General features: G+C 34.8%; 4 protein-coding genes across 4 annotated transcripts; 3 read left to right on the plus strand and 1 right to left on the minus strand.

Moving 5' to 3' along the window:
• Positions 1–229: 229 nt before the first annotated feature.
• Positions 230–1,861, plus strand: TRIADDRAFT_56123 (uncharacterized protein; the record flags this gene model as incomplete). The annotated part of the gene is made up of 1 exon (XM_002112228.1): positions 230–1,861. One exon carries the CDS (start codon positions 230–232, stop codon positions 1,859–1,861), a length of 1,632 nt encoding a protein of 543 aa, XP_002112264.1.
• A 3,598-nt stretch (positions 1,862–5,459) lies between these two features.
• On the plus strand, positions 5,460–10,076 carry TRIADDRAFT_56124 (uncharacterized protein; the record flags this gene model as incomplete). The annotated part of the gene is made up of 15 exons (XM_002112229.1): positions 5,460–5,483; positions 6,581–6,697; positions 7,070–7,232; positions 7,325–7,482; positions 7,652–7,780; positions 7,917–8,051; positions 8,136–8,268; positions 8,354–8,463; positions 8,555–8,680; positions 8,749–8,798; positions 8,888–9,041; positions 9,157–9,203; positions 9,303–9,440; positions 9,547–9,673; positions 9,786–10,076. 15 exons carry the CDS (start codon positions 5,460–5,462, stop codon positions 10,074–10,076), a joined length of 1,902 nt encoding a protein of 633 aa, XP_002112265.1.
• Positions 10,077–10,940: 864 nt separating this feature from the next.
• TRIADDRAFT_56125 (uncharacterized protein) lies at positions 10,941–13,008 on the minus strand (the record flags this gene model as incomplete). The annotated part of the gene is made up of 8 exons (XM_002112683.1): positions 10,941–11,024; positions 11,164–11,222; positions 11,304–11,379; positions 11,699–11,746; positions 11,875–12,063; positions 12,358–12,408; positions 12,514–12,642; positions 12,961–13,008. The coding sequence occupies 8 exons, from the start codon at positions 13,006–13,008 to the stop codon at positions 10,941–10,943; spliced, it is 684 nt and encodes a 227-aa protein (XP_002112719.1).
• Positions 13,009–16,158: 3,150 nt separating this feature from the next.
• Positions 16,159–17,733, plus strand: TRIADDRAFT_56126 (uncharacterized protein; the record flags this gene model as incomplete). Its single annotated transcript, XM_002112230.1, has 3 exons — positions 16,159–16,415; positions 17,200–17,332; positions 17,557–17,733. The coding sequence occupies 3 exons, from the start codon at positions 16,159–16,161 to the stop codon at positions 17,731–17,733; spliced, it is 567 nt and encodes a 188-aa protein (XP_002112266.1).
• Positions 17,734–18,173: the final 440 nt, after the last annotated feature.

The raw sequence follows: 18,173 nt of genomic DNA on the forward strand, positions 1-18,173 counted from the left end.
TGTAATCAATTAAAGTAGTTGATATTTATATTAGTAGTTCTCATTTTAATTAATATTTATCTTTTGCAAATGTCGAAAATAGGAAAAACAAAATTTTTATGCTTTGTTACAATTACTTTGCTAACTTATGCATATTACATTAATAATAATCTCACCGGTATACCACATTAACTATTATTTCATTTCTAAATAGCCACAAACGTTACGTCAACAGCAGCAGCAAGCGTTAATGCCCAGAAAAAGATCAGATTTATTAGCTCCTACAAGTGGTCAAGCATATCATCACGATGGTCCAATTAATGAAGTAGTTTTACGAAATATGGGCAGTACACCAAACTATGATTTGCCACCGCAAAGGATGCCTGGTAAAGATCAAGCTACAGATTCTCTTAAATTGAAATATAAATCCATGTTAATGTCTGGTAATAGAAGAAAGAAACAATCAGGTGCAAGCCTTGATTTAAATAGCGTACAGGCTAATTCAGTCAACAATAGGCCATCGGTATATAAAAAAGGATTTCATAGTCCAGCTAATTCAGATATAGCTGTAACAAACTCACCGATTGCTAACTTAGCCGATTCAAAGGTTAAAAGCATGTCAGATCCAGCGGTAGGTGCTGCTTGTACGCCACATGATGATGAATCAACGTTGCCGATAACGAGTAGCGTAGGCATGAATATCAATGATCCAACATCGGGTAAGGCCGTTAATGTATCATTAACACCATCTACATCGAACACCATAAGTTTAGATGGGATCGTACCAATGCAAGGTAGACATGTACAATCAGTTATTGGCCACCCCAATAAATGGCAAACTTCAACCAATGATGCATCTGCTGCTACTGTTTCTGCGACATTTATGAGTCCATTTGGTGATATGAATGAGACGAATAATGCGCATACCATACCAGCTAATTATCATCCTCGACCAAATGGAACAGATAGCAATTTACAACAAGCTAATCACCCAGTGCCATCATTGCAGGTCCAAGTATCGCAACAACAGTCACAACAACAGCAACAACAACAGCAGCAACAAGTACATCAACCTCATCTTCAGGCTGCACATCCGGAAGCATTTATACCTAACCAGGAAATAGATCACTTTCATTCTTCCATACCTAAGCGTCCAGGACAAGGTAATGAGCAACAACCGTTATCTTTGAAAGAAATTAGATACAACAGCAGTCAAATTACATATCGGCAACAAATTAATCGGAAACAACAGCATAGAAAGCATCAAGAACAATGGATGAAAAGGCCGCCAAGGCCACCGATCATACCTAAGGCAAAAGGTAAAGAACAAATCAGACGAGGCCCTATTCCTCATGCGTCAAGAATCATTATTCAGCAGCAACTTCAACAAAATTCAATGCAAAAGCAACAGCAAATTCGAAACAATTCTCAATTTCAGCAACATGCAGTTTCGTCTGTGCCATTATTGCAACAAAATTTGAATCACAATAATCCATCAAATCTGCAACAAAATCAAAACAATTTTGTTGCAGGGCATTCTATGTTACGCACACAAGCCAATAATCAGACAAATTTAGGCAATTATCAGGATCATTCAAATCTACCTGAACATTACATGATCAACACTGACCCAAATAGAATTAATGACACTTTTACCAATGCATCACAAGGACCACAATCAACACAAAATCCGCTACCTGCTACATCTCAAACTATGCAGCAATATCAACACGCTCCAATTACGCCTCAAAATCCTTCAACTTTAAATGTTGTACCTGAATACGATATCCATGAGAATCCAGTAGGAAATTGGACTACAAATAATAGCAACAAGATTAATTCTGGTCAGGATGGCCTTATTGTTACTACACCAAATAGTTAAGCAATATTATGCTAACTTTAATACCGAAAATGATTTCAATCAGCATTCATTCATGCCTAACTCCGCTGAATTCAATGATCCTAATAAGAGAAATTCGTTTGAACAGAATATTCATTTACCTACGGAGAATCAACGGAGTATCATTGATCGAGTAATCAATCCTGAAGAGAATTTTAACCATAATAACAATGATAGTCTCACTAACATTTACAACAGCATCAATCTAGGAAATTATAGCAATATGGATAATCCATTTAATATGCTAAAAGATGGTAATAACGTTACAGATGTTAATGAATTTATTTCATACTTGCATGATACTTGATGGTCTAAATTAAATGATTAATCTAATTTCAGTTATATATTTATCAATTCATCCATTAGCTTAATTCCTATTGGCAGACATTCTAATGCTAATTCTATCATATTAGTAGATGGATGCGATTGCCAGTCTTATTCCATGCTATTATAAGAAAATATGTTAATACTATCGAAATATTGTTATTAAACTTTATTTCAGTATTGTGTGCCATTATTACTAGCCGGATAACTTTATTTAATATTCATAGAATCAACACTGACAATCTGTTTGATTTATACAAATGTATCAACATATCTAAGATCTTAGATGTAAAAGGTTTACGGTGATGCTTTTTTTCTTATGTAGATAAGAATTTTACAAAATATTCATTGCGGCGTTTAACCATATACAGTAGTTATAATTTTAGATGGAAATTATATTGGGTTATTGGCTGGTAATGCAGATTATTGACAGTGATTTCAGAATTGTACACGATTTTACTGCAGTGCAATTATCTATAGGCGCTGACTTATAATATTATTAAAAGTAAAGATTGGAATAATTTATAAATATTTAGTATGATGTGGGAGTAAGATATACGAGTATATTAGTATTACGATTAATTGTCAGCTACGATAACGGAAGAATATTTGCTACCTATTGTGCTATATGCAATACGATAAATATATCCAAAAAGCCAAATCTAGAATTGTAAGAAAAGTATGTAAAAGATGATTATTTAATTAGAGTTTAAAATAGGTTATAATCCGACATAATGTTATTCTAATTATTTAATATTCTGATGTACATGTTATTCTGTATATAGTGAAGAACAACATCTGCAAACTTTGCCTTTTAAATCCATGCTGCTGATAATAATTGATTAAATCTGGATTTCATGTACTTTGCTTTCGTTTTCTGTTTCCTTTTAATGCATGAAATGTGTACTCCTATGTCTACAATACGTGTCAGGTAACAACACAAAATAGTTCCAGAGAAGGATAAAAATGCTAATAATTCAAACTCTACTGATCAATTCTAGCAACTTTTTTTGTAAAGGTCAATGATTACAGGCATACGGCACTAGTGCAAAATGATTCATATCGGCTAACGAGTTATAATATTACCTTTGTCTACGTAACTTATCTATCTAGAAGATATATAGCGCTACTTGCATTGTACGACATGACTTAGCCCGATTGCTCGACCATTTCCAATGGCGTATAATATAGTAAGTTACTTATATACGAATATTAATGAGAGGCTGTATCGAGCAAGTCTTCACTATCATTGCCACTATCACCACTATCACTTAATATGCAATACTGTATACGTGTAAGTGACATAACGGACTTGGTCAAATTATGCTGAATCAGTATATTAGCTGAGCTCATTATTTGGGCGTACAATTTACTATACCAATATTCGAATTACCTTAGCCTTGAAATATCCATCGACGTACAGTAGTCAATTAAAATCAAGCCTTTATCTAATTATGAATCTGTCTATCCTATAGTTTTACATACGAATACGTAATTGGGCTTTGTCACCCTTATCTAGCACAGTATTTCAGCGCATAGTGAAAGAGAGAGTTTGCATTTTCTCTCTATCTCTTTTGAATCATTGCAGTTTATGTTTGATTACCAGTACTGCATAAGTAAACGAAAAGTAAGCAAGTAAAGTTCTTTCTTTTAGCCGTTATGAGTAATCTTTTTTCTTTTTACCGAGCTATCCTAATGTCTAGTTTAAGATACGTCAGTTGAAAACTATGACATTGCCGTTTCCGTTGGGACGATCTTAAACTGATTATTATTTTACGCTAGATCCAGTCCTTTTACTCGTACGTAGGTCAAGTTTGGGTGGACTTTGGCTGATGATGAAACATCTCGTCTGACCAAGTTACCGCACTATTTTTACTCTTCAGTGGTGTCTTCATGTGATAGCTGTCCTTTTTCGTGATCGTTATTGCAGCTTGCAGCCTCAGTTAATCATTACAATTTGAGTTATTCTCTTTCAATTCCCTGTTATGAAGGCGTGCACGTAAGTGTTTTATCCCACTTTTTCTTACGGAAAACATCGTGCAATACAACTTTGTTATTACACTCTCATAATGCTAGCGTCGAGCTTGTAGTACACGAATGGATGGCCACTACAGTAAAACATAGCTGAAACAAAGTAACACCTCGATACAGTAAGAAGCAAACTACTGCTACCACACGCTAGAATAAAGCAAGGGAAAAGGTGGAAATAGAGCAGACTATGGAGAAAAAGTCTGCCAATTGGCAGATTGGGCTAGACTACCAACAAATTGAATTGCCATTTTAATTGAATTGAATTTACTGGGGTCATTTGATAATAAAAATGGGACAGCCAATGTCGTTAATATACGTTTGTGTGATCTCTACGTATGTATGCGTCTTTCTACAGATGGCTGGAAAAGAAAGCCTGTAGTAAATACTAGCTGGATATTTGATTACCGACAGTAGAGGAGGCAAAAATCAATGTACATTGTTCCATTTCGCCATGCACAATCGCATATTCTAAACATTGCATATCATTATTTTATTGAATGAAACCTAGCGGACTACGATGTTTATTTTTAACCTCTTTATGTTGAGATATTTCCTGGATAGATTAGAACGTATGAACATTTTTATTGATACAGTATAGCTTGTGCAGTTGTAAGCTTGACTAATTTTCATGGAGATATTATGCAATGAATAAGCCAACCTCCTCTAGAAGCCTATAATTATATACAAATTGGTAATGATATCATTTTATTTCATAGCCATTCCTGTAGTAAGAAAGTGGCCGGCCATTGCTATACCGTTAGCTTTGCCTGCAAATCAATGTCTCTACAGTAATGATAATAACCAATCTGCTGCGGCTGACGTCACTACTTTCATACAGTTCACCATGGCTGTACTACGCCATGAAGTTAGTATGGGTACCAAACTGCGTTTCCGTCATAGTATAGCGCACCACCCCCATACTTGCTTTACACACCCAAACGGCCAACCCACCAATGAACTGTGTGTTGACGCATCCTGTACGTTGTACAGTATACTGTACAATGTACGACCACTCGTGCAGTACTGTGACTGTTGGCGAGGGCAATGGACTACGCCAACGCGTTGTACCCTAAGGTCTGCCTACCTGGGCACTGGGCCAGGAACTCGACACGAAGTAAAACCGCCGTACGGAGAAGCCTTGAGTGTCTGAAATCGCATCAATCAATCGGCCCAAGACAAACCACTCAATAACGGTATTAGATTTGCGTTTTGGCCTTACAACACGATGGATTACCTACAAACAACTAAGGTATGTTAGCCAAGAATAAAATCGAGACCACACGATCATGCTATTCCAACTGATTTTCAAATTTCCCTTCATGTCTGGCGTTATACAGTCCAAGGGATTGTGAAGAATTGATCAAAATGTTGTCATACGGGTCCAGTTGAGGCTGGTTGAGGCTAATTGAGACTGGTTGAGGCTGATTGAGACTGGTTGAGACTAGTTGAGACGGATGTGTTGTCTTCCCTCTAGGTTGTATCTGCCTTTGGATAGATCGTTATACTGTAGTACAGTCCATGGGGATTGTGAAGAATTGATCAAAATGTTGTCATACGGGTCCAGTTGAGACTGGTTGAGACTAGTTGAAACGGATGTGTTGTCTTCCCTCTAGGTATATCTGCCTTTGGATAGATCAGCCAGCGATGATGAGTTCTAGAGGGGAGGGATTATTTTCTTCCTTGATTTAAAATGGCTGTAATCAAGTCAACATTCGATGGCTAAAGTAGTGGTGTAGAAGGATAGCTGTACAACGTATCAGTAAATTAGTGATCGATCAATGATACGGACTACGATCAAGGGGTAGACTACTGATGATAGCATGCCATCACGCCTAACGACGATTAGCGGCTGCTAGCTTCTCTCTTCACTCCTTACATTCATCTCGCTTACATAAATCCATATTCTATCCAATGCATATAGATATACACTCATGTAGATTTGCCTTTTAAATCAAACGAAAGTAACAAGCTAAGTAATGATCAATAAAATAGGTTAAATATGGTCCCGGTGATCGATGAGATAGAATAACAAGCTCTGTTTGCAAGGCACAATGTATTTACAACATTTTGACAGACGCATAAAATGTAAAAACGATTGGCTATAAACGTACTATTATTAACCTTTGACGGATTATTTACTTGTACTCGTCTATCGTCCTTTATACACCAAGAATTGTGATTTGATTTCAAATTTGTATGTACCAGTACTTTGATTTTTGCTCATGATATTGTACAGCATAAATTGAGATAATTTTCTGTCCTGATTTTCTCCTTGTGATTATCTTTGCAACATCAGATTCTAATTCTTGCGTAATTTATTGCAATTTACTCATTTCGTATTTACAGGTAGATAAGGTCACATTGAAAGATAGATTTAATCCAAGCTTTGAAAATAACGGAACGCTTCATTTAACAGCAACCCATCTAATTTTTATTAATCCTGCAGTTAATCCAGAACTATGGGTAATTACAATGCTAATTAAGAAATGCTTTATGTCAAATATTCTACAGTACATCTTATATTCAATTGCAATGGATGAAATTGAATACAAACTCCATATGTACGGTGGTTACTGTTGGAAGCAATTAGTCTAATACTCTACTAGCTTAAATATATTGAGCTTCAATTTCATCTTATGTGTACTTCTGTTGAATACTTGTCATAAATTAGATTAATAGCAGCATTAGTTTTAACTTATTCATTTTTGGATCAATTATATTGAATAGACCTTTGAGTGATTGCTAAAGTAAAGTTTTAGTGCAATTTTGGTAAATCAGATTTTTCATCATGGTATCAGCCAAACTGATCCAGTGATAATTTTCTTATATTTTTAGTTATCTTACTCGCATATAGCTACTGTGGAGAAGCAGCAAATTAGTATTAAAGGAGCACCACTAAAAATTGTCTGTAAAGATTTTCGTGTCCTAAACTTTGTCTTCTACAAGGAGCGTGATTGTCAAGACGTTTATGTCTCACTACAAAATTTAACAAAACCAGGTATGTTTACAAATGTAGAAATATTAATTGAAATTAGGCTTAGTAATTACTACCAATTCCTAAAATTACTTGTTTAAAATTATCGTCCTCAGTAAATTATGCGGAATTGCACGCCTTTACTTACGAACCTCCTGGTAGTAAATGGCCTAGATCTGACGGATGGAATATTTTCGAATTCGAAGCTGAAATGACTCGCTTAGAAGTACCGAGTGATTTGTGGAGGAAAACAGATATTAATAAAGATTATAAGGTAAAATTACGATCATAAATCTATTTAATGTGCACACGTTGTTGTTCCTTAGCTACTACCATATGTAGAGTTGATTCTTCGCTTATGATCTAAAACTATTACCGTCATATTATATTAGCAATCGCTGAATAACATGATTATGTAATGGTGTTGTAAATACTCTGTGTAGCTATGTCCAACCTATCCTGAAGTCTTGTATGTGCCAGCGACAGCTACAGAAGAGACTCTAACCGGTAGTGCATCTTTTCGTAGCAGAGGTAGACTACCCGTTTTGACTTATTACCATAAATACAACAAGGTAGAATTTTGTTTTATTATTGTTAAAGCTATCTAAACTAATAATTAGCGAGTACTAGACTACTCGATCTGATAGATTTGATAGACAATTTATTCGTAAGGTTATTTTTCAGTACATGTTAAATTCTTGCACGTAGACTGCCTTATGCCGCAGTAGTCAGCCATTAACAGGAATGCGGGGAAGAAGCGTAGATGATGAACAATTATTACAGGCTGTAATTCAATCAAATCCGAAGTCTCCTGTTATGTATATAGTAGATACCAGACCTAAGGTAATTCGACCAATGTCATTTACTTATATTATCATTTATTGATGTCTATACTTATTTAAGAATTGCATTATGGACTGAATTTAGATTAATGCTATGGCGAATAAGGCTGCTGGCAAAGGTTATGAAAATTTGGACAATTATCCTAATGTTCTATATCGATTTCGTGGAATACAAAATATTCATGTTATGCGAGAGAGTTTGCAAAAGTTATCGGAAGGTTAGCCAATTACTCCACGATCATGTGAATATCATTAATTTTTTATGCTAATCAATCGCTAACTTGTAATTAATGTGTCTTCTAGTTATAGAAAATCCTGCGCTAAATGCTGGCGAATTTTTCGATTCTTTAGATAGTAGTAGTTGGCTTAAGCATATTAGATCAGTAATTGATACGTCTAGATTTATTGCCCTGGTTAGTATCGCGTCGGTACAAGACGAAATTCAGATTTAAAGGATTACCTTGTTTTTTAAAGTGACGCAGATTGTAATGTTATACTTTTTAGGCAATGCTAATGGATAATGCATCAGTATTATGCCACTGTAGTGATGGATGGGATAGAACTGCTCAAACATGTGCTTTAGCATCGTTATTTCTTGACCCATATTACAGAACAATTAAAGGCTACCAGGTACAGTAAATTGGCTATTCCAATATAGTTGCCAGTCATTCTATAAACAATATAAATTGACGCTTTAGATATTAATTGAGAAAGACTGGCTTGCATTTGGCCATAAATTCAACTGCCGGTAAGAGATTTACTTCTAGATATCGGTTTATTTCAAAATTAGTTACTAACTATAGTATTATAATGAATTCTTTGACGAACTTGATTTAGTTGTGGATTACTGCGCCGTGAAAACCGCGAAGTTTCGCCTGTATTCACACAATTTATAGATTGTACATGGCAGATAATGCAACAGTTTCCGTTCGCATTTGAATTTAACGAACAATTTCTTTTAACTATACATGACCATGTTTATTCTTGCCAGGTTAGTTACTATTAGTAAGACTATTCCTGAGATCTTTAAAATTGATATGTGCTAATATTATTAAAATATCAGGAATATAGTCTATCTTCTTTAAATTCTATCAATTTTTCTATAGTTTGGAAATTTCTTAGGAAACTGCCAACAGGACAGAAGGAAGGAGTCGTACGTAATATAGCTGACGTATTAATTTATGTTTCAAAATTGGGTTTCATCTATCTCTGTTTAGTGAAATACTAAATCTTTTACCAATTATACGGATAGACTTTCTGAAAAGACCTATTCATTGTGGGGTTATATGTGCAAACAGTTGGCAACATATTTGAACCCTTACTACGACCCAAACTTTAATGCAGATAAAAGAGGAATAATTATTCCATTGATAAATCCTCAGTGTATAAGGTAATCATTAAAGTCAGTTCATAATGTTATTACTATATCAATACACAACTCAAATAGCAGCATTTGAAATTGATGTAGGCATTAATTGTAGTATCCTTTCATATAGATTCTGGTCGGGTATGTATAATAGACATGCTTTCGCTCATTCTAAGTCTGAAACAATAGAGGATCGAGCTACCAGAATTTATGCTGATAATAAGAAATTGGAGAAAGAAATCTCAGCTATATCCGAAGTAAATTATATTGTTACTATATAATTGATGCATTTTAGCTTTCTATAACTATAAAGTTTACCCATAAGCGCTTTCAGTACAGTATATGTGATGTGTTCAATTTGATGCACAGGAAATTGCACTTTTAGAAAATAAAAGCGCTGAGGGTCAAGTAAATGGATCAATTTGCGAAAATCCAGAGGATGAAGATGAAAATTCTAATTTACAACTAAATCATGATCTGAAGACGATGGATAGCTCTACTACCGAAATAGATGTACAGCAAGCTACAGAAATAGTAGACAGCAATACTCTTTCAGAATTTGAGCAATTAGCTGTCCAGGATTCTATTAGTGACGGAAACGAAGTAAAAAACACAGAGATGACTAAAGATGTAAATTATACTATTTCCGATGAGGCTTAGTGAATACAGTTTAAATAATAATTATGCGGCAGGTGGCTGACAGCTAGGAATAGCAAGTTCGACCTAATTATACATTAATATGTTTAGTTTAAAATTGTGTATTAAATGCAACTATCACACTGATGTTTATTCAAAAGTATACCTTGAGTATTTTGTATAAATAGGTAGAGAGCTAGGGTTACGAACAGAATATGTCACTTGATTGTTTACGCATCCTTTGGATGTTTTTAAATGACGTTTTGTAGGAATTATACTGTTTCAGAATGCTACTGTTAACTCAATGATAGTCAATTTCTGCATATGTACAATATTCGTTTCTTGGACACTACTTTTATAACTCTCTACGTACTGTTAAGTTTTATCTTGTAACTCGTAAAGTTATATCTTTTATCGATAACAAATACTCCGTAGTCGAAAATATTAAGAAAAGCATCAACTAAGATGCTATCTTATCATATGAGCTAGTTCATTTTCAGTTGAAAGTTTTATTTTCTGAACCGTCAATCGAAATCCTTGTTGGATGATTGATAGGCCACTTTACTAACATCAAGGGATATTTCTACAAAAATTTAGCTTTTCAATTCAGTTATATATTATTGATTGATATAGTTAAACATCATAGAGTAGTCATAAATAATTAATACAACGCTACATGGGAAATGAATTTGTTAATGATACTATGGACATTGTTAAACGATTACACACTAGCACCTCAAAATGTAATTTCAGTAAAGTTATCAGAATAACTATTGCAGTATCCTATTTGGCGTCTGTTATAATATTTGAACATATAAAACTTATATAAGCGATCAATTCGTATTGTGTAAAAATATAAAGGAAAATATCCTAGTTGATATTCCAAATTTATGCTTGTGCCAACGCGATAATACTAAAATTTACTTCTGTTGGATCACGCTGCATAAGAGATTGACACACTTTAGCGGCATCCTAAATAGTAAGATATTAAGAGCAAGCATATTCGTGAACAGATATGTTTGCCGTAAGAAGAATGGTATTAATTAGTGATACGTAGATAGGCTATTGCTGACGCTTGTAATATTAAAGCGTAAATAGCGATGAACATTACCTTTAGAAATGATTCGGGGCTTGAGGAGCCATGATTGATAGGGAACGGTTTGCGTCCATCTACATGAATTAAATCTTAAATTGTAAGAATTTATCGTACTATCAATGGCTTTCTTGCAGTATAGGTGGTGTACAACGTACCTAACTCATATAAATGGCCACCATTTTGGACGAGAGCAACGTAATGCAAGTTAACCTCCTCGTTAACGCTTGGAGCCTAACACAACGAATAATTTTATTCATTCACCGACGACATAGCAAATTGCAAATGTCACAGTTTAGTAACTTGAGGATACAATTATAACCGGACGTACGTTCATACATATACTACACATCAGCTAAATATTTGTACTGACGCTATTTACTGTAAATTAATAAAAGACTGTAATGTACTGTAGATCGCAATCATAACTGCTGGAAAATGATAAATTGTTATTTTCTATATATTGCCCATTACATCGGTGTACCATGAAGATTTAAGTATTGCTTTTAGCCTGTAAGATATTCAAGTAATAATAATAATTATTGACAGTTACCTGAGTTTGCCCTTCATGAGCGCATGCTTCGTGAGCAGAAGTAATTTCCTGATAGAGATTAATAAGAAATATCATTGATTTCGTGCAATCATTATACTGTAGTCGTATTCTCTATTGTGAGGTTACAGTAGAATTGGTAGATGGTGAAATTTTAAAGATATCCTAGGTATACTTACATTATCATTTTCAAGATAGGCTGCTCTTTCTACCGCATTCATGTTAGCTGTAGCTTGTAAAAATTCCTTTAGGTAGCCATTATCGAGCTGAACATTTGCACTGTTGTTGCCGAATGCATGTATAAGTGCGATTGTACCACAAGCGTTGCCAATCGTTTGCTTCATAAAATAGACATCGTCGCCAACAAACTACAGTACATCAGGCCAATACAATATACACTTACAATTTGTTACCAGATTAATTAAATTTATGGTTATGGTTATAATTTGCTGTATCTGTAGGCACACATAAACAAATACTTAACTACTGCAAAATTAGATGTGCTCGTATATTATAGCAGTACAATAAACTTTGTTCCTTTGCAGGATAACGAGTAGTTAGTTAGATAGACACTACAGTCCATGTAGACCTAATATTAACTCACTTATCGATTGATACTATTTCTTAGTTTTTACAGTTACGAATGTTCGTATCTAGCTGACCTGGCCTTGAGTACCAAGTCGATTGACTTCATCAGTTATGTAATTTTCGTACTAGATAAATTAATAAAACACGTAAACGCATTAGCAACTATAATTCCAACGACTATCATAGTGTTAAGGGAAATAGAAAGGTAAAAGAAAGCTGATATCAATCACCTTCGATGTTATAGGAAATAGAACTAATAAGGCTACGACAGGTTGAGGTAAGAAAGCTAGTAATTCATCGTCTAATCCGAAAACATCGACAAACTGCCATGCTTTGGGGACCCCTAAAGCATAAGCAAACTATTCCCTCGATATGAGGTTGATCACATCAAAATTAATAAACAAGCAGGCATTGCATCAATGACGTCTATCAACTTGTAGTCTATCTATACGTTCTAATTCTTGGATTTCTTATTGGACGCTATGAGTGATACCTTGTTTATAGCCTAGCATAATAAATAGAATTATTTTCAAATTAGGATCATCTACACGTCGCACTGAATTCCATTGTACAGTATATATATATAGAGAGCTTCTCACGTATGATTTGATCGATTTTCTATGCAGTTATGATAAGTAGGCTTCAATTTATAGCAATCTACGACGATTATGCAATACCTCTGGGTTGGATTCAAGCGGCAACCAACGTGATGTTTGACCGGACATGTTTTCTTCTGCTTGCTATTGGAAAGTTAATAAATGACTGAATGAACTAGTTATACTTCAGGACTGAGCAATGAGTAGAGCGCAAGTCTATTTCTACTAAATTTGCCTTGCGACTTTAGTACACGAACTGGTTTGATACCGTAGTCTGTGCACCCTGCTACGGTACTGAATAATGCTGTACGTTGCCATTGCTACCGTATTACGATAGGCCACAGCAAGAGTACTGGATGATCGTCTGTCCGCCAATTCTATAGCAGTATTTTATTGATTGGTTTTATTTTTGGATGGACTCGAATTTTAGCGGCCATCTTTATAGCCCATAGGCTGAGATCTTTTCCTGAAGAACTATTTACCGTTCTCCTGGTATATCAACGATCCAAGCTAGCGCCGACATACTTGATATTCATTATACAAGGCCGATATACAAGTATCCTACTGGATGCAGGATAGTCAGTGGATACTAAGATATGATCGCCAAGCAATTTTCAAGAGGAAATGACAGACTTCCTTCTATGCAAGCAATAATTTTATAACGGTAAATTACAGACCTTTTAATTAATTTTATGATACTTTTGAATTTACACTGAAATGATTGTATTTTATAGATAGAGGAACAAATGGAGACAGTACTTGCACGTGCAATGCATCATTTTCCATAGCCTTTTATCACGCGCCTAGTCAGGAGTAAAAAGTTGATCTCGAGCCTCTGCTATTGTATAAAATAGTGTAAACTTATGGTATCCGAAAGAATCGGTTAAATTGAAGAGGAATTTTACATACAGTAAATAGCGGTGAATGACTAAATTGAATCCATGCAGACTTCCTAGGAATACATGAAATATTGGCTATTTATGACGTACGTAAATTGGCTATTTTTGACGTACGTGAGGCATATTCGAAATTTAAAAATTATTCACTTATTACTACAATAAATGGGTCTGATTGCCAGTTCTGGCAGCATTAATCAAGAGTAAAAAGTTGATCTCGAGCTACTACTACTATATAAAATAGTGTAAATTTATAGTATCCGAAAGAATTGGCTAAATTGAAGTGGAATTTTACGTAAATAACGGAGAATGACTAAATTGAATCCATGTAGACTTCCTAGGAATACTGTACATGAAATATTGGCTATTTATGACGTACGTAAATTGGCTATTTTTGATGTACTTAAGGCATATTCGAAATTTAAAAATTATTCACTTATTACTACAATAAATGAGTTTGATTGACAGTTCTGGCAGCATTAATCAAGAGTAAAAAGTTGATCTGAGCTACTACTACTATATAAAGTAGTGTAAATTTATAGTATCCGAAAGAATCGACTAAATTGAAGTGGAATTTTACGTAAATAACGGAGAATGACTAAATTGAATCCATGTAGACTTCCTAGGAATACTGTACATGAAATATTGGCTATTTATGACGTACGTACATTAGCTATTTTTGACGTACTTAAGGCATATTCGAAATTTAAAAATTATTCACTTATTACTACAATAAATGAGTTTGATTGCCAGTTCTGGCAGCATTAATCAAGAGTAAAAAGTTGATCTCGAGCTACTACTACTATATAAAATAGTGTAAATTTATAGTATCCGAAAGAATCGGCTAAACTTGAAGTGGAATTTTACGTAAATAACGGAGAATGACTAAATTGAATCCATATAGACTTCCTAGGAATACTGTACATGAAATATTGGCTATTTATGACGTACGTACATTAGCTATTTTTGACGTACTTAAGGCATATTCGAAATTTAAAAATTATTCACTTATTACTACAATAAATGAGTCTGATTGCCAGTTCCGGCAGGGTTAATCATTAAGCTTATTCATGGATATACAACTGCTAAGTAGACGTTTTCCAAATATCATTTATACTATGGTATAATCGTATAAACCGAAGGGGCCTAATGAATCAAGCGTGTTCAATATATATAAATAAATATAATCCACATCAAGAAATGTAAACGTATTGGCTGAAGCACAGTACAATACAGTATACAGTACAGTACTGTACGCGTATAGGCAGTAATACAATAATATCATTAATTTATTTATGTATGAATTTGTTCCACTTGGTTCTAATACAATACAGTACTGTATATCTGTCAGGAGATATCTATCCATTACGATGCAGGGACTGCTGAATGGAAGCGATTTCTTCTGGATACTAGTATCTAGAATCGAGATGGTAGAAGGGCAGTTTTTTTCTTCCCCAAGCTCATGGGTTGATGTCTGTCTCTCTTATTAAGGAGTCATTAGGAAGAAACTGTTGACACTTATGATCACGGTAAAGTTAAAGTTTAAGAGTTGTTTCCAAGGCATCGCAAACCTCGAATCAACCTATAGATGCTTTGGTTGTTTCCCATACTATGTACTATAGAACCGAGGCGAATGAATCGAATTCAGTAAGTCTGTCCCATCCGATGTCTCTGACTGCTATTACTGTACTGTACAGTGTACAGTCTATGTACAGTACATTGTACAGTACTGTAGTGGAGGGTAACACTACAGTATTTGAAAATTCCTACTGGGTGAGTATGGGATTACTGCCATTTCCAAATTGGGGGATCTCGAGGTATTTAGCATCGTGTTTAGTGCGGTAGTTTCAGCCAAGTAGCAGTAAGAACTTTTTACTTATAATAACTGGCGGGAATATAATGGGATTCGTAAGGACCATGCACTAACTGTAAAACAGTACTACAGTAATTGTACTGTAGTTGTTCAGTAGCATGGCCTACAGTACAGTACAGTACAGTACTTCAACACTGGTGTTAGTCCGGTCACGCTACACTACAGTATACTGTAGAGTACTGTACTGTACACTGTGTCCAATTGACTGTTGAAAAATGGTCCACTTGTACGACTGCGCATGTTCTACCTCACATGACTGTACTGTACTGTGCGTACAGTCATGTGTGGTACTGTGCTCGACGTGCACACAAACCAGTAAGACCTGCGCTACCCTTCAACGCATGAATAAAAACAAAGATGGCTGCATGCAGACTGCAGGTAATCCGATGGAGAAATTTCCATTCAATGCTAGGTGTATCTTATCGATATTTAAATAATAGAGGTACAAGCCATCATCCGAGCTTTTGTAGATATCTTCATTTTAGCTCGATCAAGTATGATAACAAAGAAATGAATGAGAAAGGAGAGAATAAAGCAACAGCTCCAAGCCTGAATACCACGGCTGGTCGTTTCGGATCCAAAATTCGACCTACCCCATTACAGTTACCTTTTGAAGAATTTATCACATTTCGTAAGAAATTAAAAGTCAGAAGTAGGATTGCCGGAGTTCCTTTTGGCCTGTTAGGTTTAACAGCTTCATCAATGGTATCAGCTTACATGCTTCCAAACATGTTTGATACACCACCGGATGAGATTCAACCGATACTGTAAGTGCTAGCAAATGCTACGCTTGCAAATTATATTACTGTACAGCAGTCGATGAAACTCATTTCTTGACTCTTACAATCGTCGTCACACAGATAGATTCCGTATACAGTACATTGAAATTAGTCCACTCTATTATCAATCAATTGGATCTTAATAACGGCACACTTCCATTATAAAATACTGCAATGATAGCCTATAAATACTATCGATTAAATAGGTAGCTTACAGTATACTACTATACCAAGCCACTCATTGAATCCATGGTATACATTCAACATGATGCAAAACTACTTATAAAGGTTTCTACAGTTCTAGAAATCAATGCTATGCGCAACTGATCAGTTATCTCATACAATGATTCCATGTCATTCGATATCGCGATAACTCTAGCTTAACCTCGTTTATCATTGGAAGTTACCTTCAATTCTTGGCTTGCTACTTTGAACTAGACGCGTATTAGCATTCTGTACATTGCAATTCACTGACTGCATACTATAATACTAGAGAATCAATCAATCTTCAAAATCAACGGTAGGATCTATACAGCTGGCATCGAACATCGTTGCCAACATGCAGCTGCATACATCGTGTGAGAATCAAACTTGCAAGATTTCAATAGATCTACTCTTGTCTACTTCAGTCAATTAAAATAATAGTTTTATGATATCATCAATCTTTTTACTTGAAGGGCTTCTCTGTACTTGCAATAATTCAAGCTATTTATTCATACGAGCACAGTCAACCACAACTATATTAATCATCCATTGTACATTTATACTATAGAGGAATGGATCCAATCATATTTTGCGCTTCAGCTGGTGTTTTAGCTAGCTTGTGCACTTTTGTTGGAGGGTCTTCGCTGTATCGCTTTTTCTGGAAGATTTCTAATAGAGAATTAGCTAAGAATATAGATGAGGTAAGATTACATTACAGATTACTACCTAATTTTATATAGGTACCGCTACTGCATACGGTATCTATTCTTGAAAATATATATTTGCAATCTTGTCCGACTGCTTGGGATACCATTATGTTAACAATACAGCTATTTGCAGAAATAATACTGAAAGATTGTAATAACATCAGCATTGATATAGTCAACTATACCTTAAATGTTGTTTCTTCACTAATGTCAAATAGCGTGAGAAAGATTTCTTGCAAAGAATAGAAGCCAATCGTGTTTCAAGGTCGTATGGTACGAGCAAATATGAAGATGATTATTATGGTGATACTATCGTTACGTTAAGTGATTATCGACAATGGTTGAGAAAACAACAACAAAAAGCTCAAGATGTTACTAGTTCAGATAAATCGTAATTAAACTTTCTAGGATGTGTTTTCAATAATTACTGTTCTTGCAATATTAATATTTTTGAATTATCATATAAGACCGACTCGAATATTATCCATATAAGCTAAGAATGGAATTGCTAAGAAATTGCATCATTAGCCATAATCATTGCTAATATCTCCACAACTGTAAATCTACTATTTAGTTTATCCTACTTTGATTATTTGCATTTGTGATTTTGCTAAACTTATTTCATTCCTTAGCAAAGATGTATAATGTCCGTTTTAGTGCAGCTTACTCAATATATAAGCATGAATTGGTTAACACTCTTTTAGGTACTGTATTTATGTTTCAGTATCCGTGATAATACATTCTTTCTAGATGCAGGAATCAAATGTCAATAAGTCGTTTAAGCTAATCATATTATATTGTAATGTAAAACAAAAGTGGTAGACTACTATATTAC

Source organism: Trichoplax adhaerens, genomic scaffold (assembly GCF_000150275.1).
Source record: "Trichoplax adhaerens TRIADscaffold_5 genomic scaffold, whole genome shotgun sequence".
NCBI lineage: Eukaryota > Metazoa > Placozoa > Uniplacotomia > Trichoplacea > Trichoplacidae > Trichoplax > Trichoplax adhaerens.